Raw genomic sequence first — 24,927 nt, 5'->3', positions numbered from 1 at the left:
AGGACCTGAATTCAAATGTGGCCTCAGACACCTAACACTCACTAGCTTTGTGACTCTGGGCAAGTCACTTAACCCCAATTGCCTCACCAAAAAGAAAAAAAAAAGCACAGCTATTGGTAGGGTAGTATTTTCAACCTTGATATAGCTTTATCCTATTCCTATAGTTTTTATTATTCACATTATATATTTTGACTTTTTCCCTTGGGACTAGGAAATTGAATGTTGTTTTAATGCCTATTAACATTTAAAAACAGCACATCATTTTAACTTTTGCACAAAATAGCTAAAAAGGTAAATTGTTTCTTTTTACATTTTAAATTACAAAAATATAGAGAATTAATGTTGTATTTGTATTTTTATCTAACTCAGGCAAGATGTGTAAAATTTTTATTTTTTACATTTACAAACACTGATAATTAGGCAACATAGTAAATCTCTAAATAAAAACCTAAAATTTAAGCTGTTTGCATTTTGAAGCAAATTGTATATATTTTAACAAATATATTTGCTATATTTCCTTCAGAATCTGTCCTTATATTTGTCATCTTTTTATAGTTGTCAATGTGGTCTTCCCCTATATCACTTTGTATAGATTTTTCCAAATTTTCTTATATACTCTTTTTATGTCATTTTTATGATCTTATAATTTATTCTATTACATTTATATGCTATCATTTATTCTGTTATTACCCACTCATCAGACATTTAACTTATAAGTGTTTTGCTATCAGAATGCACACACTGAATATATGTGAATATTTTTTTCTTTTTAAATTATCTTTTGGTAATATTCCTAGTAACGGAATAATTGGATCAGTTTTGAGTATTACCTTGACAAAATGCCTAACAATTGATTATGGTGAATGGTCAAAGGAATCTTCTAACGCTGACTTAACTTTGGCTGATCGCTTAGAAAACCTTGGATGTTTAGAAAACTAGTGGTTTAAAGAAAATTAGCTTGTTACCACTTGGTGGTGGTGAAGGGTGGACAAGTGCCCAAACTTATGAGCTGGTATTTCATATAGTTTTAATGACAATTTAAGTCGAGGGTGCACAAATATTAAGTATATTGTTCACCTGAGACTCATTGGAAATACATTGTGGCCAAGTACCTGCCAATAAAATAAGCTAGGAATAATAAATATTACAAATCGAAAGTTTTTAATAATTTTCTCAGCCTACTTTCTTCTGATCACTAGTTGTTTATATTGTAGAGCTATAATTAATCATCTGTTAAGTCGCCAAAAGAACTTTTAAATAACAGGATCGTTGCTTAAAAGTTTCTGACTTACTGCAGAAAGTCAAAATATGTACAAGTTTCTATTACACACTGACAAACAGAAAGCTCTTTCCATTTGCAATTTTTAGTGTCATTTTAAGTTGCTGCCTTTAGCCAATCAGATTTCTCCATGCCTGCTGACATCACTAACTAGCCAGTTCCCTCCAGCTGCAGAGAGCTTCAGTTTGTCTTTTTTTTTTTTAAACTAAAATGGAGGCTGGTTGCTTGCCTTAAGGAGTACATTGCCTTTCCTGCTGAAGCCTAGATGTTGACATGTAATAAAGCTAGCAGCAGGATGGTGGTGGATGCAGCTAATTCCAATGGGCCTTTCCAGCCCGTGGCCCTTTTACATATTAGAGGTAAGTTATTGTGTCTATTTTAGTGAATTGTAACCTTCTGTGGTCAGTTAATAAATGGCTATTGTGCTTCAGATAAGAAAAGCAGGAAGTCCTTTGTGGCAGAATCCATTTAATTTTACTGCAGATTTAACCATATAAAATCGAGTATGCAATGTTAGTTTGATATTTTAAGTACTACCTACTGATTTTAAGAATTCAGAGAGACATTGCATGCATAGTTAAAAGCTGGTTTTACTGCTCTCTGCTGTCTCTCCCATCCCCCTTTCAAGGCTGTGCTGATGTCAAAGGATGTGAAGTCACCAGCTCAGTGAGGTGGGGGGCAGGGCAAAGCTAAGTTATCAGTAAGCAGAGTTTTAACGAGTAATTTATGTTATTTAATACTGTAAAGATTTCTTCAAGCATATACGTCCACAGGATTAAAGATGAATCGTAGCTGAAAAATAGTCAGCATTTATTTTCAAATAACTTAATTCACAAAGGGTTGGTCCGGGTCTTCCAGCACCTCCTCCCTCTCCAACCAAATCTCTAAAGATAAATCTATCCTTTGAAATGTTGAAATGGTATTGTTTCTAAAATAGTTGCTTTTTTTTTTTTGGCATTAAAGCCATCTTAACTCCTTTGATGCGTGAAGAGAAAGCGGTGTATTACACTCAGCAAATCCTAAATTGTGATTTGCCTTTAAATTTTGAAGCAGCAACAAGTTTTTAGGGTCCATTAGAAAGCAGCATTAGTTCCCTCACCCCCCTTTTGTGGTTCGCTGATTTTGTTGTGTTCACTATCTTCAAAAAATACAAATTTAAAAAGAAACAGTAGGCATACAGAACATAAACCCTTCAAAGTAGTTAGTGTATATGAGTTGTTTGGTTGGGTTTTTTTGGCATTTTTAAGATTTTCTAAATGTGTATTTTAATGGTTTTTGTTTGAGGACTAGTGAGAAATAGACAGTAGACTTTATAAAAATTTTGAAATTCATGGTGTCCTATATAGGACAACTGTGTCCTGTGTTAATAGAAAAGCTGTAACTCGTTAGACTAAATCTCCTTCAAGGACCTGTGCTGAGATAGGGTGGGGGAAAGATTTCTAGGTGACTAATAGCCTGTATGACTAAAATGCCGGACAAGATTTTTCAGATTCTAGGGTGTATCCAAAGAAGACTAAAAAGCCATATGAATACATATCTCTTGAATCAAAATTGGTGATAATTTTCTCTAAAAAGCCCTCTATATCCAGGTGGAGCTAAGCAGAATTTTAAATGACCGGATTGTAAAATATATTATGAATGTACGTAAAATATGTATGAATGTATTTTGTTTACTGATGCCCAAAGGGAATAGCCTTTAACTATCTGCAGGCATTTTCGGTGTTCTGGTAGGATGAAGAAGAGTAAAATGTGATATTTTTAGGATTTGTCAGTCCTCAGATAAATACTGAATCACTTGGTCTGTTTATATATACATGTAATATAATTGCGTTGTACATATCAGATACATATTTTGTTGCATTTATAATGTGAACCAGCATTTTTAGCTTATGATTTTATTTGATTTTATAAAAAATTGCTATGTCCTGAAAATTATTTGAAAGATGAAATAGATGTTAGTGATAATTGATCTTATTTAACTGAAATTAATATTTAGAAAACCCAAAACATTTTCTTTTAATTAGAAAGAAAGATTAACTAAGTAAAAGCAGTCAGAAAAGGTAACACTTTAAAAGTCCAGTTCTGAATTATTTTAATTCAAACCATGAAATAAATCATTGATCTCAGAAAAATAAGGAAGGAGATTTCTAGGGTAATATTTTCAGTAAGTTCTTAGTCTATGATTAAATACTTGCATATAAAAGTGAAAACTCTCTTTGGACATGAGACCACACCTTAAAATAGAAAATAGAAAATTAGTCCATTGACAATTTTATGAAGGGTTTTATCTTAAAATTTTGATTGCCTGTTCCTTCCGAATACATATCTATTGTTTTGTGTGACACTTCTTTCTCAGTCCTTTAACATCTTTGCTAATTCATCATCCATCTCTCTCCTACCCCCTATATATGAATAAACCTCAAGGTTCTGTCCTAGGACCTCTTCACTTTTTTCTCTCTATTCTCTTGATGATCTCATCAGCTCCCATGGATTAAATTATCTCTATCAAGTTAGCTCCCGAAGCTACGTATCTAGTTCTAATTTCTCTCCTGAACTCCAGTCCCCCAAGGCCAACTACCTGCTGGGCATCTCTACCTGGATATTCCTTCAACTTGTCTACAATGGAACTGATCATCTTTCCCTTTGAACCTGCCCCTCTTCTAAACTTCCCTAACATGACTGAGGGCACTACCATCCTCAAGTCACACAGGTTAGTAAAGTAATCTCACAGTCATCCTTGACTCTTCTGTCTTCACGACCTCCACATCCAGTCATTTACCAGATCCTGCTGAGTTAGCCTCTGCAACATCTTCTCATATCTACCTTTTTCTCTGTGCTTATATATCTGCCACTCTAGTTCAAGTCCTTATTATAGTTTCTTTGACTATTATAATAGCCTCCTAATTATATCTTTACTTCCAATCTACCCTGCTCACAACTGCCAGAATCACCTTCCTAGATAGAATACTTTCTGTGTCATCCCTCTGCTTAGAATCCTTCAGAGCTTTTTGTCTTTGATTCTAGGATCAGACACAAACTCCTCCTTAGTTTGGTTTCTAAGGCCCTGCACAACCTTTCCAGATTTCCTTTCGCACTCTTTACACACACAAATAGCTATTCCTTGAACTCAGCATTCCACCTCTGCATTTGTATGAGTTGTACTTCAATCCCACCTGAAGCGTAGTCCTTCATTTGTTCACCTCAATATCTTTTTCTTCCTTCAAGCTTAGTTTGGGTGTTGTCTTCACGATGACGCTGTCCTGATTCTCCCCTCCCCTCAATTGTTAATGCTGTCTCTTCAAATTACTTTGAATTTACTTGTCACAGTGCCTGGCACATAATAAGTAGGTACTTAATAAATATTGATTGATTGATTATCAGTACACATGTCATAATTCCCTCCCCTTCCACAGTGGAATTAGTCTCCTTGAGGGTAGGGTCTATTTCTTTTTGCTCTTTATATCCCTAGCACCCTATAGTTTAGTAAATGTTGAATTTAGTTGAATAGAATTATAGCAAGCACAACTTTTCACAATTCCATACTAACACTGATCCAGATTTCATGCTAGATGATGGATATCATTTTCTGGGATAATTGATTTTAGATACCTGTATGTCTTGATGAATGAACTAATAAAAAGGCATTTATTATATGCAGAGCACTGTGCCAAGCCCTGGGGATACAAATAGGAAAAGCTAGACAGTCTCTGCTCTCAAGGATCAGTTTCATTGGAGAAAGTGACACATAAAAGTTCAGCTACAGGGTAGATGGAATGGAAACACCTGAAAGTTCTTAAAAGTCCAGGGGTAGGATAACAAAACACCCAGATGACCTTAAGTTACTTAAATAATTTAAGATAATAATTTGGGGGTACTGCAGAGCATAGCTAAAAGACATGTCTTCTGCCATCTCATCAGAAGGAATGGAGTTGTAGACTTCCATTTCATTCAAACTCTGTTGAGTGGTTAACCCCCCAAGCAAGGTTGTAGGATACCCCTAAGGATGATGTTCCAGCCCAGCTATCCTGAATGATAGTTGGCATACTGGTTCCCTAAAAAAAGTTGAAGGAATAGAGCTTAATTGGAAGGGCACTTTTTAGAGTTTTCCAGTCAGATAGCTAGTTTATTTGAAGCTCTTATTTCATCAGAACACCAAAGTAAGGGAAATAAAATGTTTAATCTAGGACCAGAAGCCAGTGTTGAAGGAGGAAGAGGAGACTGTTTGGCATTTATATATCATTTTAAGATTTGTAGCAACTCTGAGAGGTTCCTATAGAGCCAGGAACAGAAGTTGGCATATTCTTGCTACCCCTCAGCTATTTTAAGATCCTTTCCTCTGTGACCATCAACTTCAACTTCTTCCTTCAAAATTTACTGTATCCAATCTAGATTTTTTTTTTTGCTTTCATCTTTGGATCACTAGGTCATTCTCCTTCCTTCCAATTAAGTTCTATACCTACCTCAGTCTTCTCCATACCATCCCCTTTCCCCTTTGAACACTGGCTTTATATTTCCTCAGCCTCCTCAACTTCCATGTACCTCAGTCTCCCTTCTACCACTGTCTCACATAGATTAAACTGTACCTGAGATTGGACCCATTCTCACCCCCGATGAAGTGAATTTGTCCCAAATGCTAATAATCCTAGTTGGAGCTCTGTCTTGAACCTTCGTGCTCTGTGGAAAAGAGTTCAAGTATTTCACTAAGTCCATAGTATAGTATATATATGGGAAAGTACTACTGTTAAACCACCCAAAGAGTTTTAAATCACTTTAAAGATGAGAAGAGGGTACTATTAAAACTATTTGGCAAGCAAATACCTCTTAATCTGTGTACATTCTCCCTTCTCCTGCACCCCAGGATGTAGTTTTGTATTGAGTGTTCCTCCTCATTTTAAAAGCTGATAGAGAAGCAAATGTTAGCCAAATCAGAGAGGACTGAATGTCAGAAGTGGGAGGTAGAAAGGAAATGAGAAATTTTGATTCCTCCTTTCCCAGTTTTTGTTTTTGGCCTTTCCAAACCAGGTTACTTTTTATCTTCGCCTTGTTGCCCTCTCTTTGCACTTTAAACCAGAATTGGTAATGGCTTCTTTCTTCTGGGTGATGAGTACTTAAATTGTTCATCACTTAAATTGTTCTAATTTGAAAATTAGAGCAATTTTAAAATAAAATTTTTGTTATTATGAATCTTATTGTCTTCAGGGAAGCAATTGGTGACAAAAGGTAGACAGATTTAGGATTGTTCAGTGAGTGCTTCTTTTTATCAGCTTTTTAAATAAAAGGACTAAGAACCTCAAATTCTAAGGAGAAATATATATCCAAATACTATATATCAGTGGCTAAATTTGGAGTGTTTTCTTCCTTGAGAAGAGTTAAGGGGGAAGGGAGACAGGGAAACAATAGCCTCCTTTTTTCCCCCCAAACCAGAATATACTACTGAAAGCCACCAGAAAAGTAAATCTAATTTTATGCTATTCTCTTTAAATGTTGTATCAGCTCAACAAAGGATATGCCATCTCTCAAACACCTTGTTTTTTATAATTGTACTTTTTCAGTAGTGAAATGAAAGCTAAACTTTAGTGACTCAATATATATAACATTTTTCTTTTGTTATTTTGTGCTACATAAGAGTAACTCAAATGGTTTACTAGTAACTTAAAAAAAGTTAAATGGCTCACTAGAAATGCGTACTATTGTGTGTGTGTGTGTGTGTGTGTGCGTGTTCTCCACTTTTGGTCTTATATTCAGGAGGCCACGGAAATGGTTCTTTTAGAGCATGAACTCTTAACCCTTTTGTGTCATAGACCTCTATGGCAGCCTAGTAAAGCCTATGGAATTCTTTTCAGAGTGTTGCTTACATTCATAGTTAAGGGAAATGCTAAGTTTCAGTTAGAGGTCAGTGAAAATAAAGATGTGATTTTTCTTCCTCATTCAAGTTCATGAACTCCTTAATATGTGTCGATGGAACCTAGGGTAAGAACTCCTTATATACCAAATTCTTCTCAGAATTTTCTCAGTCTAGTCTGGTAGAAAGAGCACTGGATTTGTAGACAGGGAATGAGGGTTTAGAGCCCAGTTCTGCTTCTCATTAGCTATGAGATCATGGGCAAATAACCTCATGTGTCTGTAAAATGAGGAGTGTGTGTGTGTGTGTGTGTGTGTGTGTGTGTGTGTTAAGGAAGGAGCTTTGTAAATCTTATAGTGATGAAGCTATGAATTATTCTTTGCTTTTAGGATTGTAATGCTGTAGATTTGGAGCTAGGAAGTAACCTTAGAGGCAGGTCATATAGTCCAACCTTTTCATTTTCCAGATGAGGAAATTGAGGCAGTTTAAGCCACTTGGTCAGAGTCATACAGGTAGTACATAGCAGAACCTAGACTTCAGCCCAAGTTCTCTGACTTCAGGAACACTGTCCATGCAGAGGAAAGAAAATAAAATGAATATGATAAAAATAGTTTAGTTTTGTTATCTTGGGAGAGGAACAGATGCCAAAGGGCAGTGCATCAGACAGCATAGCAGGGTATTTTAAACTTGGCACTTTAAGGAATTCCCAAAGAACATGTTTGTGATTCTTATTTAACTTCATAACCTGCAAGCATCAGAAAGGGGAAATGAATAGTTGCTAAATCATACACTCAGGATGTTTTTCAATATTGGACATTTTTCTGTAAAGTACATGGCACATTAAAATATAGGCTATAGATAATTCAATACTCATATTTAAAGCATAGCTTATAAGTTGATTTTAAGTAATAAGTATATAAAAAATATATACCTATAGTATGTACCAGGCATATTTGGGGAAAGGGGGAACTTAGAGAGCATTATGGATAAAATTGTTACCCTTTCAATAGATACTAGTATATTTTGGTGAGTATTTGCTACCTGATCATAACAAGTAGGTATTGTTAAATTTATCATTGTCTATGTCGTAACTTGGTGAAAAAGTGATGTATGAGATACAGTTCCCAGCTTTACAAACTTTCTGTGGACAATTTTAAATTTTCTTTTATTTAGTCAGGTTAAAATGTGGCTGCAAAGAATATGTTCTGTATAAATGTCAGTTATTATTTTATGAAGATTTGGGGCACTTCAAAAATATCTCAGAAAGTATCTCTAGACTTGTCACTCCCAAGAGAGAGAAGAAGAACCCTTTATCCTTAACCTTGGAAAGACATTTGCTAAAGTTTATAGTTACAGATTATAGCAACTAAACCTGATTTTCATTTTGGATACTTGGGGACAATGCAATATAATGGAAAAGTTCTGGATATGGAAACCAAGAACATTGGTTTAAATTCTGGCTCTGCCACTTACCCCTTTTGTGACATTGGACAGGTCACATAACCTCTCTGGCCCTAGTTCCCTCATCTCAGGGTTTCTGTGAACTTGGATGAGAAAAAAAATTATACCTTTATCTTCACTAACCTCTAACTGAAATTCAGCATTTCCTTCAATAATTTAAAAACATGATTCTCAGAAGGATCCATAGGCTTCCCCAAATGGCCAGAGTAGTTCTGTGATTCACAGGTGAAGAACCCCTAGGATAGTTAACCTTTCTTTCATTCTTTACAATTCTAAATCTGTGATCATGTGATTATTTGTAAATCGAAATTTTTTCTAGTACAGGGGAAAAAAACATGAAAAGAACCTCATAGGACCCTAAATCTTGAGTGAGAAGCATTGAGTCCAAGAATTTGAAGCTCAAGTGGTTAAGTGACTTGTCTAGGGTCACACAATTACTAAATCTATGAAGTGGCATTTGAACCCAGGTCTTCCTGACTGCAAATCTGGCACATTATCCACTATCTCACACTGCTTCATTAGATATCTCATAGTGAAGAATGACCTAGTGGTTTTAGTTTATAGAGATAACCACACAAACAAAAAGCCTTCGAGTGTCCTCAGTAATTTTTAAGAGTGTAAAAGGGTTCCAAGACTAAGAAGTTTGGAAATTGCTATTCTAGGGCAAGATAATCTTTCCCTTCTTTTGCTATTTTTCTTGATAATGCCTGCCTTTGGTCACAGCTGTGTTCAAGACACACTTTAAAATGACTCCCAGGTCGCTTTCTCAGTTCGTATGCTATCACTTATTGTTCCCTAGTAAGGATCGTTTGGGTTTTTTCCTCAAAGTGTATTACCTTGACCTAAGCACATGAAAGCTTTGTCTTCCATTGTTTTGCCTATTTTTGGAGCTCCTTGAACTTTTTGTAGCTTATCCCTACCAACTTGGCATTTACTACCCAGAAGAGTTTTAAGTATCACTTGCAAGCCTGAAACTACCACCACGTACTCCTAAATTATTTACAAAACTTTATGAGAGTTTCGGCACTGATATTTGAGGGAACCCACTATTTATAATGTCTCTGGTCTATAGAATACTTTTTGTCCCTACTCTTTCTCATTTATTTCTCCAACTCTATCCAGTTCTACCCATACTAAGTCCCTTGGTGACACTTTTTTATTATAATATTTATTATAATATTTAATCCCTAGTGATTAATTTGTATACATAGAATAATAATAGCTGTCATTCATATAATACCTCATGGTTTGCAAAACTATATATTATCTGTGGTGATGTCTTTAGAAGCAGATTGTTTAGTTTCATGATAAAATTATCAAAGAATTGTTCATAGAAATGAAGATTTTATCTGTGATTAAACTTAAGTAGAATAATTTTAGACATCACTTTCCTATAGCTATTTTTAAAAGCAGATGTTAAAAAAATTTTATTGGTATGTAATGATTTTATTTAAAATGGTTTAAGTGCTACAGGTCAAATCCCATTAATTCCTTTTGAGGAACAATTTTATTGTCTTAAATATTGCTTGAAATAAGTGGAATATCATCTGAGGCTTGGAAATATTTTAGAGGATCTTTCATCATATGTATCTCTATCATGATGAAGGGAAAAGGAGGCCATGAGCGAAAGAGTATAAAAGAAATGATATTTTGAAAGAAAGGTCTAGCTGGGAAATACATATTGGGGAGTGATATGGTAGTTGAGGAGAGACAGGTTGGGGATTATATTATATATAGTGAACTTTGATAGTATCTCAATAACATAAATGTGAGTTGTTGATTACCAACCTAAAGAGTTTAGAACCATGAGCTAGGAAGCACTGAAATGTTCTTAAGCAAGGGATGCCATGTTCCAAACTGTTTTAGGAAAATTAGTCCAGCTGCTGTGTATAAAATGCATTGGAGACAAAGAGAAAAAGACAAGGAGGCCAGTTAGAACTATTGTACTAGTCAGAGTGAAAGGTAGTAAGAGCCTGGTCATTGGGAGGAGGGGACAGATGGGGAAGAAAAGAGATGGATCCATTCAGTTTACTTGAACAAATGTTTATGTACTTATTCCATACAAAAACCGATAGTAAAGTCCTACCCTAATTCTTTATTATGGTCTTGATATGGCATGGGCTTCTCAAGCTCTGGAAGGTTTTACCAACCTGGAAAGGCCAAGAAATAAGGCTCTGCTTTTTTCACATCCAAGGATCAGCCTAGCTAAATTCCTAAGGGGCTCATTCCAAGAAGTTTGGATAGCGGATGATTAAATTTTTTTTGGTGACAGCAAATTATAAAGACCTCCATTCTGCTAAATTGGAGGGGGTGGGGGGAGGAAGGCATTGCAATCTGCATTGGTTGAGAGTGTAACTATACCCATAAAAACATGGAAAACAAATTTACCTCTACTGTGCGTATAATCATCATTTGTGTACCTGTCTCATATCCCTCCCAGATAGTAAGCACTTTGAAGGTAAGACCTGTACCTCTGTTTAGCTTTGTGTCCCCAGCAAGTAACACAGTACTCAATACCGGTATCTAGTTACTTTAGTTAACTCCTCCTTTTAGTTGATTTCAACTGAGGGTTTTTTCATAGGTGACAACTTACTGTTATTTAGAGAGTCAATCCTATCTCATTTTTTCTCTTGGTCTATTTTAGTAACATTGAGAACTTTTCTTGGGTAATCTGTAGAGAATGAAAGTTGTGTATGTATTTAGGGAGAAAGCCAGTAGCTATATTTCTTCAGGAAATTATCCTTTAATTTTCGCTTTAAAGTCATGTACTTTGTAAAATGCAATATTTGTAGACTTTAGTTATAGTGAAATTTCTTTAAAGGAATTATGTTCCTTATCTCCAACAATTTCAGCTTGGGTATCAATTCTAGAAACTTCTAGTGTTGTTACTGTTGTTGTTGTTGTTATTGAGTTTTTTCAGTCATGTCCGATCTCCGTGACCCCATTGGGGTGCCTTGGCAAAGGCACTGGAGTGGTTCGCCATTTTCTTCGCCAGCTCATTTTACAGATGAGAAACTGAGGCAAACAGGGTTAAGTGATTTAGTTAGTAAGTGGCTGAGGTCCTATGTGAACTCAGGTCCTCCTGACTCCAGGGCTGGTACTCTACCCACTGCTCCACCTAGTTGCCCAATTTTAGAAACTGCAAAACTGAATTTATAATATCTTTGTACCTCCATAAAGTAATCTCAGAACTGATGCTACAGTCTATATGGATATGTATACATGTGTATATGTATGATAAGTGGTAAGTTGCCCTAAGGTTAGTCCAAGGTCTTAATGTTATGATTAAATTTTAATATACCTTTAAAAAATTGATAGCTAGTCAGGATAGGACACAATGATGGGGAATGACTAACAAACTGTACCAAGAAGGCAGGATAACCCGACCTAAGTTTAGAATATGGACAACAGTTTAGAAGAGTTTGTGAAGCTGGCCCCAGTAGAACCAGCCTGCATCTCCAAACAGCTGAGTCTAACAGTGAGTAGAGTGCAGTGTGACCCTAAGCAAAACACTTAATTTCCTGGGTCTCAGTTTCCTCGTCCAGGATATGAAGGGGTTAGACTGCACCTCTGAGGACCCTCCCAGCTCTAAATCTATGATCCTGCGACTATAAAAGCAAAATAAAAAAATATGTTGTCTTTCCCATGTTTTTGTTCTTAGATTCTAGAGCTGGAAGGGACCTCAGAGACCATCTATTGCAGAGGTTCTTAACCTTTTTTGTGTCTTGGACCACTTTGGCAGTCTGGTGAAGCTTATGGATTGCTGCTTAGAATGTTTTGTTGTCAACATTCATAATTGAAGGAAATGCTAAATTTCCATTAGAGGTTAATTAAAACAAAGATGTAATTTTTTCCATCCAAGTTCCCAGAATCTCTGAGATGCTTCCATGGACTCTAGGTTAAAAAAATCCTGATCTGATCCAACCCCCTCATTTAACAGTGAAGAAACTGAGACCCAAAAGGTAAAACATGTAGTAAGGATCAGAGGAGAAATTTGAACCCAGGTTCTCTGATTCCAGAGCCAATGTATGCCCTTTCTGCTATTCTACACTGTCTCTGTTTGGATGTAAAGATGTTGTTCCAAGGGGGCTTTTTTTTTTAAAATTTAAAAAAAATACATATTGTTGCTGTATTTTACTGTATTTCTTAAGGCATCTTTTCTCCCTCCCATAGAGGGAAATATAATATATTAATAATAAAGAACAGAATAATAAATTATAATTATTTATAATAAGGAATAGAAAAGAAGGAAAATCTGAGCATAGTAGCGCATCACGTACCTCTAATCCCTGCTATCAAGAAGGATGAGACTAGAGCAGGCCTTGCTAAACTTCTTCCATTCATAACCCTTTAGCACTTTTTTTTTTTAGGCAATTGGGGTTAAGTGGCTTGCCCAGGGTCACACAGCTAGTGAATGTCAAGTGCTTGGTCTGAGGCCGGATTTAAACTCAGGGCCTCCTGACTTCAAGGCCAGTACTCTGTCCTCTGCACCATCCAGCTGCCTCCTTTAGCACTTCTTAAACTGTGGGTCTTGACCCCATATGGTTGAAGAGGATCTCTTGAGCTGTAGTGGGCTAGATGGATCAAGTGTCCACACTAAGTTCAGCATTATATAAGCCCCAGGAGAAGAGAAGAGGGCAAGCCACAGGTTAACTAAGTTGGTGTGCAAAGTAGCGCAGGTTGGAAACAAAGCAGGTCAAATTTCCTGTGCCATTCAGAGTGGCACTGGACCCTGTTGGCACTTTCAGCCTACTTGAGAGAGGGACAACCCAATCTGAAAAAGGAAAGGAAAAGAAAGGGAGAGAGGAGAAAGGAAGTCTGTCCAAAAAGTCTGAGAACTATATGCATTGTTCCATACCTATGGACCCCCCCATCTCTTCCAGGAAAAAAAAAAATGAAAGATGCCTTCTCATGTCTCTTCATTGTGGCCTTAGCTTTCATATCTCTTCTTTGTGGTCATGATAATTTCACAGTGTTTAATTTTGATTGTTGTTTTGTTTTCCTTTCCATTTATAGTGTCATCATCGTTGTATATCTTGTTTTCCTGGTTCTACTTGCTTCATTTTACATCAGTTTATATAAGTCTTTCCATGCTTTTCTGTATTCCTTGTATTTGTTACAGCATGGCAATATTCCATTGCATTCACATACCACAACAAACAGCCACTCGCCTGTCAATGAACATATACTTTGTTTCCAGTTCTGTGCTGCTGCAAATACTTTGGTGTGTATAGGACCTTTTTTTTTGTCATTGACCTCAAAGGAGACTTTTCTTTAAAAATGTAGTTGATTAAATTATCTGTTGTCAGTGAATTGCTGGGAAGACTTCAGGACTCTTAGAGCATTAAAAACTCCCCCTGAAGTCATAGCAGCCCTTCGATAATCTGTAAGCATGAAAGCCATATAATGATACCATGCAATGTTCATCTCATTTTACTTTGTCCTTTAGACAGGAACATTATAAGCACAGAATTGAAGTAAATGGTTGTATAATACTTTTTAAAGGAAAAATGATTAATAAATCAAGCATGTGAAGATGATGATGATGATGATGAAAATTAATGATGATGTGTATCCCTGACTATATTTGAAAAAAATACCCTAACTTGAAAAGACCCTGCCTAAGTTTCCACCTCAGAGGAAAGTTAAACTGATGGCCTTTTAGGATTTGGACTTGCTATTTCACATAAGAATAAATAATTGCTTTTAAATCTTTTTTAAAAAATTTCGTATTTCAGGGATCATGATTTTAAACTGCCTACATAACATTCATTCTCTTTAATTCATCCTATATCTCCCAACTGTCTGCTGGACATTTCTACCTTGTTTTCCATAGACATCTCAAACACATCTTTGTTCTGTAAACCTACCTCTCCTCCTCACATCCTTTTATTCCTCACTGATTTTCTCTCTCTCTCTCTCTCTCTCTCACACACACACACACACACACACACACACATTCACTATGCCAAAGTGGCATATTTACTATTCCATTTATATAACATTCTGTCTCCTATATCCATGCCTTCATACAAGTTGTACCTCATACCTCCCCTTTTCTTCTTGGAATCCCTAGCTGCTTTCATATTCTACCTTCTTAAATAAGCCTTTCCTGACTTCCTCAGTTGTTAATGCCTTCTTTCCCTTACCCCCATTTATTTTGTATTATTTCATATGTACTTTACATTTATTTGTCCATATATATGCTGTTTCCCCCCAGTAGAAGGTAAAGCTCTATGAAGGGATCCCAAGTACCTCCACAATGCCTAGCACACAGTAGGTACATAATAAATGCTTACTGAATTAAGTCTGTGGTGGGCCTTCAATATAGATTGCTACCCTTAGACAGTATTTAAGGATTGCTAAAGCCCAAGAAAATTCACTCTAGAAGCAGCTGATGAGTCTACATTTACGCTGGTTCTTGAATAAGAAACATGTACAGTCACTTGCTTTGTCTTGGTTTGGGTCCTGCCAGACCTCGCCTTCCACTTGGATAGTCTTCGAGAACCCAAAGTTATCTTAACCACAACACGTATCATTCAAGAAGGACTTTTAAGATGCTTATTTCTCCTCTTATTTTCAAATGAGGACATTAGAAAATGTAAGGAGTTTAAATATGATGTGTTATACTTCTTTTCAGAAAATCAGATGCATGGTTGAGCAACAATTAATATACATTAAATCTAGGCATTTTAGTGTACTACAAACTCAGTGCAAGCTAGCAGTGTGAGATAGTAGATGAAACCATATTCCATTCCCACCAACCCTTTTGGAATTCTTATTCCAGAGTTAATAGTAATCAATTAGCAAGCATTTACTTTTAAAAGTAACTAATTTATTGTATAGACAGTTATGATCTATTTGACGCACTGCCCCTCAGCCCCCTCTCCCCAAATAAAAAATAAATAAGACCTACAAAAAATATTTCATCATAAATACGAATAGTCCAGAAAAACAAATTCCCACATTGCACATTCCCAAAAATGTATGTTTCTCTCTGCATTTGAGTTCATCACCTCCCAGTGGCACATTTCACCTTCAGTTTTCAAAATACAGGCATTTATTATTCACTTTCCTGTGTCAGGCATTATCCTAAGCACTAGGGATACAAAAGCACAGCAACAGCCGCTGCCATTAAGGAGATCACAAGGTCTGTACAGAGGAAGTAGAAGGTGATCTGTGGAGGAGAAAGCCCTAGCAGCCACCTGCAGAAGGTAATGTTGAGCTGAGTCTTAAAGGAAGGAAGACACAGGAACTTCAGAGGTGGAGGTGAGGGGGCCAAGCACTTCAGGTACAAGGGACAGCTGGTGTCAAGGCACAGACACAGGAGATGGAGTGTTGTAGGTTTGAGGAACAGCCAATAGGTTAGTGTGACTACACATCATAGACTACACAAAAAAGAGGAAAGTGTGAAAAATTTGGAAAGATAAAAAAGTGCCAGATTGTAAAGGGTTTTTCTGTGCCAAGAAATGAACTTTATATTATTTAAATTTTTATCATCCTGAAGGTAATACAGTGCCTCTAGTGTTTATTTAGTTGTGGGTGGAGGTGACGTGGTCAGGTCTGTGCTAAATTTAGAAAAGTCACTTTGACAGGTGGATGGAGGGTGGTTTGGAATAATTAGAATGAGAAGAGATTTGAGACAAGGGAGGCTGGTTAGAAGGCTGTTAAAGTAGCTCAGGTGAGAGGTGATAAGGGCCTGAATAACTGTGAAACTATTATAAATAGAAGGGAGAGTATGAGCGATGTTGTGATGGAAAAAATTATTAGATTGGATCTGTGGGGTATGTGATAGGAAGGAGTCACGGATAACACCAAGGTTGTGAGTATGGGTGATTGGGAGGTTAGTGGCACCCTCCAGAGTAGTAGGAGATGATTTGGGGGACAAGATATTGAGTTGTGTTTGGATATTTTACATTTGAGACACCTCTGGAATATCAATTTAGAGGTATCTAAAGATCTGGTAATCATCCACACAGAGATGATGATTGAACACATAGGAACTTAGATCACCAAATGAGCTATAATGGAAAAAGAAAAGAGGGCCACACACAGCACGCACGGGGCCTCCATGTTTAATGAATGTGAATGATGTTGAAAAACCAATAAAGAAAACTGAGGAAAGGTCAGATAGGGTAGAACAAGGAGAGAACAGCATCATGAAAACCTAGAGAAGAGAAAACATCCAGGAGGAGAAGGTGGTCAATGTCAAAGGTTGCAGAGAGGTCAAGAAGGATGAAGAATAAGAAAAGGCTATTAGATTTCAAAATTAAGAGATTATCGGTATCAATAGCAAATATTTGTATAATTTTTTTTAATTAGCAAAAATCTATTTTCTCTCCTTTCTACATCTCCCCCCAGTTGACCAAAAAAGAAAAGCAAAACCTTGTGGTAATCATGCATAGAACCCTAGTTGGTCAGAGTTTGTAGGTCTTTCAAAATTGTTTATCTTTACAAAGTTGTTATTGTATAATGCTTCTTATGGTTCTGCTCATTTCATTCACCATCAGTTCATAAAGTCTTCACAGGTTTCTCTGAAATGTTTCCTTTCATAATTTTTATAGTACAATAATATTCTGTCGCATTCACATGCTGTAATTTGCTTAGCCATTCCCCAGTTGATGGACACCTCCTTAGTTCCCAGTTCTTTGCCACAATGAAAAAGAATAGCTAAATATGGAAATATGTTGTGCATGATTGTACATGTATAATTAAGATCATATTGCTTCCCTTCTTATTGGGAGGGGAAGGGGCTTAAAGGATAGAAATTTTAAATTAAAATTTTTAAAAAATGAATGCTAAAAATAAAATGATTTTTAGAACAGAATAGCCAACATTTGTATAATGGCTTATGGTTTGCAAAGCACTTCACATATGTCATTTCATTTACTCCTGGCAAAAGCTCTACAAAGTAGGTGCCGTTGTTTTCCCCATTTTACAGATGAGGAAACTAAGGGTAGGAGAAATGTTACGTGACTTGCCCCGTGTCATATAGCCGAATTCACAAGCATTTTATTAACTCTATGTTCCAGTCACTGTACCAAGCTTCTCAGTTGTGTCCAAGGTAGCATTTGAGCTTAGCTCTTCTTAATCCAATATTCTATCATTAATTATCATCATTCTAGATCTCTTCCTCTCATATTCATTCTATTTGCTCTCACTAATACCTGACTTCCCTCAGGTGGCTTACTGTTGCTTTTAGAATACAATATAAACTGCTCTGTTAAGCTCTGAAAGCCCTTTACATGTGGTCTCAACCTGTCTTTCCAGTCTCATTGTACATCATTCCCCATCCCACACTTATGATCCAGCCAAACTGGCTTCCTTTTTTTTTTTTGTGAGGCAATCTGGGTTAAGTGACTGGCCCAGGGTCACACAGCTAGTAAGTGTCATGTGTCTGAGGCTGGATTTGAACTCAGGTCCTCCTGGCTCCAAGGCCAGAGCTCTATCCACTGCGCCACCTAGCCACCCCTTGGCTTCCTCTTTATACCTTGACGTGGCACTCCATGTCCCTTCTGCATGTGTTGGCTCCAACTGTCCTCCACGATCCCTTAGTTCTGCTTATTTTATTTTGTATCAGTTCATACAAGTCTTCCCATGTTTCTCTGAATTCTTTATACTTTTCTTTTCCTTATAATAATCAAAATAGCTAGCATTTATATAGTGTTTACTGTGTGTTAGGCACTGTGCTAAGCGCTTTACAATTACTATCTCCCTTCGTCGTTACAACAACCTTGGAAGGTAGATGCCATTATTAATGTCATTTTATAGATGAGGAAACAGAGGCAGACAGAGGGTTAATCAGCTCGCTCAGAGTCACATAGCCATTCGGTGTCTGAGGCTAGATTTGAGCTCAGGTCTTCTGACTCCAGGTCCAGTGTTGGGGGATTTTTGTTTTCTTTACTGCCCACCCCCACTTTATGATTCAACTGAACTGCTCTTTTCTTTATTCCTTAATGTGCCACTCCATATCTCTTCTGCAGGCCTTGGCATTGGTTGTCTCTCAGGGTTGAAGTGCTTTCCCTCTTCACCTCCACCTCATAAAATCCCTTTTTTCTTCAAGATGCAACTCAGGCACTACTTAATACACGAAGACTTTCTTCATCCTTCAAACTTGTTAGTGCCTTCCCTAGCTATCTTATATTTAAGTACTATGTTTATTCCTATTTATTTTCCTTAAATAATGCATATGCTTACGTAAGTGCTTGTCTCTCCTGTTAAAATATATTCTCTTCGAGAATAGAGATTATGCGTAGCACATTATAAGTGTTTAATAGATACTTATTGATTAACTAGTATGTTCTTAGACTTTGTTTAAGGGAGGCACATAGAGAAGGTAAGAGAGTTTCATTCATATCCAAGTAGCTGCCAAGCCTTGTCAGTTCTACCACCATAACATCTGTTGCATCTGTCTCTTTCTCTCCACTTACAAAGTCCTCAGCATCTCTTACCTGGGTTATTCAAGTGGCATCCCAATTGGACTCCATGTCAAACTCTTTCCAATCCATTTCACATAATAGCTATAAAAGTAATCTTTCTAATGTTACTGGTCTCACCGTTTCACTACCCTACTCAGGATCCTTCAGAGTCTCTACCTGTTGCCTGCCACTAGTAAAAAATATGAATGCTACAACTTGGCATTAAAAACTCTTCACCATAAGAGCTCATGGCTTATTTTTCCAGATTTAATTCAAATAACTTCCCCTGATATTCTTCCTTCCTTTCATTCTGACTTGCTTGCTGTTTCTCAACCTTGGCATTGCATTTCTTGTCTTTGTAGAAGGTCTTGCATACCTGAAATCCATGCCTTCCTCACATCTGCCTCATTGAATTTTTAGTTTCCTTCCTCATGTTCGAGCCTTTAAGAAGCCTTTCCAGGTCCCTGTGTTGTTGGTGTGGAGCATACTTGTAGAATTATGTTGTATTTACTTATGTGTGCAAAAGTCATATTCCCTTCTCCCCTCACCCCAAAACCACTGGTTTTAACTTTGTCTTAGTATCCCTAGCACCTATCACAATACGTTATAAGTAGTTATAATTTTTTTTTTATTTGAGTAGTCATATCATACTTTGACCTATTCTGACTATATATGGATCAACTGAAAGTATTCTTTCACTGCTCAGATATTCCTAGAGTACTTTGTTTGGCTCTCTCCTTTGCTGGCCCTTTCTCTCTCTCTCTCTCTATCTTGTGTTATGCTTTAACATCCAGTTTCTTATCGTAGAGATAATATATTCTTAATAATTTTTAATTAAATTGGAGTACTGTGTTAATAACGGCACTTGGCATGTAGTAAGTGCTTAATCTTTTTGACTTATGGGGCTATATTTTGGGACAGATTTTGGCAAACTTGAGTGAGTTCAAAGGCAACAAGGTTAGTGAAGGGAGTGGAGCACATGGGTTATGCTGAGGAAAGACATATTTAGCTTGGTGAAGAGAAGACTGAAGGGAGACATGATAGCTGTATTTACGTAGTTGAAGGGCTGTCATGTAGAAGAGTGATAAAATTTGTCCCACTTATAACTTAGACCACAGAACTGAGAGCAGTGGATCAAAGTTTCAGAGACTGATAAATATAAGAAAAAACTTCCCAATAGACTTCAAGAATGGCCTTGGATTTCCCATCATCTGTTGACCACTTTTCAGGGATGTTATAAGGAGCTTCCCATTCAGGCAAGTATTGGACTAGGTGACTTTTGTGGTTCCTCTAAGATTCTTTCACTTTCTGCTAATAACGCTAAAGGATTCTGAAGCTGTATAAACTCTCTTGCTGTATTCTATATTCTGGCAAGAAAAATGAAATAAAAGTTTCCCCGTAGCTAAAGCTAGACGGGATCTCAAATAAAATCTGTTAATGCTAGATGGCATTTTATAGATTCGAAAACTGAGGCACAGGCAAGTGAAGCAATCTGCCCAGAGTTACACAGGTAGCAAGTATAACAGAGTCAGGATTTGAACCCCCATATTCTGACATTGTTGTTATTCTTTCTAGTAAATCGTGCTATATCGATGCATGATAAATCATAAATTTTTGACTCCCCAAGTGATAAATTTCAAAGCATTTAATCTTGAATGGTTCACATAGGATATATTTTAAATCAGTGAGACACACATACACATATGCATATCCCATACAATATATAGTAATTTACTAATTACATACATATGTATGTACATGTAAATATATATTCGTATATGTACAGAGTTTTTTTCATACTTTCTCCCCCTTTAGAATATGAGCTCTTTGAGGGTAGAAACTGTGTTTTTGCCTTTCTTTGTTTTCCCAGTGCTTAGCATGGTGCTTGGCATATTGTAAGCACTTAAAATGCCTATTGATTGAAAAAAATTGTGGAATTTGATAATATCATTTCATTTAAACATTCAGCAAAGTTTTCTTACATGAGTGATTTGTACTTGTGTGAGGGAAATACCCCCTTATTAATTCTTATGTATACATATAGCCCTCAAACTTTAATATTTAGTTGTACATTATCAATACTTTCTTAATAAGTCATCTTGAGGAGGTTCATAGGAATTTTCGTACTTTACAATAATAATAGCTACTAGATTGAATAAACTTTGTCATTTCATTCTTTGAGTCTCTTGTCTTTCCAAAGTAGAATTTAAATAGAATTCAAACATGAGTTATTTTTACATGTATAATACCTTAATCACTGTGGTTCCAAGTGTAAAAAGAAACTAGAAAAGTTTTAAGTAAGGACAATTTTAAATCGGGTCATAGTTGTTTCCTGCTCTCTCTTGTGACAAAAAAAAATGAGGCAAAAGCATCGAGTACAGTGACTGTTTCTGACAGCGTATGAGGTCTTCTATCCTCATGGATCCCCACCTCTCTGTTGTGAGAGAGGATAGTCTCTGTTCTCCTCAGCTTTCGCTGGTTTCTCCACTACTCAAGAGTTTACCTTCCTTTTATTGATTATCGTAGAACTGTTCGTTTTTTTCATTTAGTTCTGCTTCTTCTGTTCTGTATCAGTTCATATAAGACTTCCCATGTATCTGAATTCTTTATATTTGTATTTTCTTTCTAAAAAATAATATGCCAAAGTTTTGTCTCTAGCCATTCCCCAGTCAAAGGGCTGTCACAGAGTGTTGCTGTGAATATTTTGGTACACATAGGATCTTTGTTGTCTTTGACTTCCTTGAGAGTATATGCCTAATAGGAAGATTGCTGGATCGAAGGGTGTGTGTGTGTGTGTGTGTGTGTGTGTGTGTGTGTGTGTGTGTGTGTGTGTGTGTGTGTGTGTGTGTGTGTGTGTTTCTATGAGAGAGAGAGATAATTTGCAATTTATAATTCCAAATTGAAATCCAAGACAGTTCTGCTTTACAATTGCACTAACAGTGTACTAGTGTGATTTTTTTTCCCCACAGCCTCTCCACCACTGACCATTCTCTTTTTTTTTCTATTTTTACTAGTGTATGTAATATTTGATGGTTAAATGCCATAGTATTTATGATTTAATTTGCATTTCTCTTAGTGGCTTGGAGCATGATTTCATGTGGTCATCTAGTTTTTAAAACCGTTCATATCATTTGACCAATTACCTACTGGACAATGGCTCTTTTATTGTATTTTTATTTGTATGTATGTTATTTATATGTATTGATTCCTTGTATATTTTTAATGTGACTTAATGCAGGAGAAACCTCCTTATTAAGAGAGCCACCCTAAGAGTCGATAAGACCTGGACTTTGGTCAGCCCCATCTTAACTGTGTGATCCTGGACAAGTCACCTTTTGAACCTCTTGCCCCAGAAAACCCTCTAAGGTACAAGTGGCAGAGCAAGTATATCTGCATTGGTAGAGGGCGTTTTTTCCATGGGAAGTTTGATATACCAATGAAATCAAGGAACCAGTACAGAAAAAAAAAATTTGAAGCAAATATTTTCCCCCAATCAACCATTTGACATCTAATTATGATTTTATTTTATACATGCAAAACTTTTAATTTTATATAGTCAAAATTAGTTGCTTTATCTTGTATGACAAAAGGACATGCTATCCTTTATTTCATTAAGAATTTGTATCTATTTGTAGCTGTAGTTGTGAAAAGTACCTAATCTCCATTAGTAGTTTAGTCAATTTAAAAAATTATTACCCATGTAAACATTTATACCAATTGAAATTACCGTCAAACCCTGGCAGAAATTTTAGATTGAGCGAAATTATAATATTAGCCTTTACTGTTTTCCCAGTGTTGTTTCTTATAAATTATCTGGTGGGCCAAGTTTGTTGAATCCATTCCTTAGTCAAAGACATAATTGTTTTTGGATGTTTGAACTTTAAAAAGTGAAATAATGGGAATATCAGATGATAAAACTCTCTCCTCTACTACCCAGGTTTCATATGGCATTATTTGTTCAAGTTTGAGAAAAATTAAAAATAATTCCATAAGGATCATTTGTTTTTATGAAGCAAGTCAAATTTGTTTCAAGCCTTTGGTTATACTCATGAGTAATGTAATATAAGTACAGCAGAGCAGATGCCCCAATGAATGTGGGTAGAATATTATTGTTTGTTATTAGCACCCATGGAACTTTTTAATCTTCAAAGCATTTGGCAAACATTAATTAATCTTCTTCACCCTTGAGTGGTAGTAAAGAGGTGTTATTATCCTCATTTTTACAGTTGAGGAAACCAGGGCAGAGAGGTTTTCTGACTTGCCTTAAGCCCAGAAGGAGTAGGTGACAGAGACAGGATGAGAATTTAGTTGTTCTGACTCACAGGTCTCTGTTCAGACCCTAGACTGTGTAGCCGAGGCTGCTGTTGCAGGTTTCTTTATCACGATAGACCTCCAGAATGCCTTCTGTGGGGAGCTTCTTTTCAGTTTTTTAGTGGGCTGTGCACCTGAAATTGAATTAGGTGGTCTTAATAGTATCATCTAGAAAAACAAAAGATGCAGATCCTGGGTCACGAAGGTAAGACTGGGACTTCAGTTTTTTGTGGTTATGGTTGAAATTGAATTCAATCTTGAATTATCCTGCACCTCATAGAATATACTTGCCCATAAACAAAATATATCACCTACTCCTGAAAGGGGAAAAAAGATGACTGAAATTTCTATTATTTGAATGAATGCTAAGAGAGACTTTTGCTACTCTTTCATTTTAAATACTGATACTTTGAGTAAATACTCAATACTTATTAAGTGTATTACCTGAAAAAACTCCTTAGACTGGTATAAAGTTAAATCTACTTGAAAATATAACCTTTCCCCTGGTTGTAGTATATTATATTTTCATATCTTTGTCCTGAAAACCAGCTTGACTAAAAATGTGAGTAGGAAATTGTAACGAAATAGCATTCGATTGTGCATACAAGTACCCTTAAAAAATAAGGGTACTTTTAATATAGTGAAACTAGTGAAATAGTACAAGTTTTTTACTAATTTTTTAAAAAACCACCAAGTTTTTCCTGCCTTACAACTCATTCTTTCAGTTATTCTGTGCTATTAGTAGTTTAGGCTAAGTTGTAAGTAAGCTTCATCTAAATTTGCAAAATAAAGTTAACATTATAAACAAAAACTTCACCTGTCCACTCTGCTCTGGTATAATTATTCATTAGAAAATATATGCAGGAGTCTTAATGTTGAACTGTGTATTAAACTCTAAATAGAATCAAATTTGCTTTTCTGTGTTGCAGAATGCTGTTTTAATATTATTCCTTGTATAATCATTTTAAAGCACCAGGAACATGTCTTGGCTAACCCTATCTCCATCTCTGCCTATTGAGCAATACTTCAAAGCCCCAAAAATGCTACTCTCTCCATTATCTTAACCAGAAGTAATTCTTAACTTTCTCTGAACTCTTCTGAACTCGGAGAGGTAAAGAGTCAAAATTTAACACATTCTTCATTGTCTTTTTTTCTTATTTTTGTCTGTATCTTGTTTTTCCTGTTACATTGTAAGTCATTTGAGAACAAGAAAAGTTTGTTTGTTTTTCCATCCCCCACATTGCCTTGTCTGGGATAGACACAGTGATCACAAATTTCTGTTAACAGTTTTAAGGAATTATGCTATTTCTCAGTCTCTGTTTATTCTTTTTTTAATTCTCTAAAAGAGACACCTTTTAGAATTTATCTGGTAGTGAAAGAGCATGCATATCACTTTTAGGTCCCCAGTTTCTGACAAGGGACAGAATCAAGAGCTTGAAAAAAGTATGCTGATGTAGTCCCTTTTAAGCAAAATAGAAGGATGTGTCAGTTCACGTATTTTTGTGAATGGTGTTGTGATTTATAACCATTTAATAATCTCATTTAGAGCATGGGACTGAGGAGTCCAGAATTGCATCTCCATTTGGGAGATTAATTTATTTCACTATTCTGTGCCA

The 24,927-nt window shown here is 36.2% G+C and overlaps 1 protein-coding gene across 9 annotated transcripts in view; it reads left to right on the top strand.

The window, feature by feature from the left end:
- Positions 1-24,927, top strand: part of PPP2R5C (protein phosphatase 2 regulatory subunit B'gamma) — a 195,969-nt gene that overhangs the window by 64,992 nt on the left and 106,050 nt on the right. For 4 of the 9 annotated variants that reach the window (XM_020971144.2, XM_020971143.2, XM_078150412.1 and 1 more), the window contains exon 1: positions 1,473-1,638. The exons of 4 other annotated variants lie outside the window; for them this stretch is intronic. In XM_020971144.2, the coding sequence (XP_020826803.1) occupies positions 1,545-1,638 (94 nt within the window). In that variant the 5' untranslated portion in view covers positions 1,473-1,544. Of the gene's footprint in view, positions 1-1,472; positions 1,639-3,839; positions 3,990-24,927 lie in introns of those variants that run through there. One more of the 9 variants, XM_078150410.1, reaches the window with a different exon arrangement.

Source organism: Phascolarctos cinereus, unplaced genomic scaffold (genome assembly GCF_003287225.1).
Source record: "Phascolarctos cinereus isolate Bilbo 61053 unplaced genomic scaffold, phaCin_HiC Scaffold_2;HRSCAF=192, whole genome shotgun sequence".
NCBI classification, from domain to species: domain Eukaryota; kingdom Metazoa; phylum Chordata; class Mammalia; order Diprotodontia; family Phascolarctidae; genus Phascolarctos; species Phascolarctos cinereus.
The sequence above is the reverse complement of the archived record's forward strand: the minus strand, read 5'-3'. Positions and strand labels throughout refer to the sequence as shown.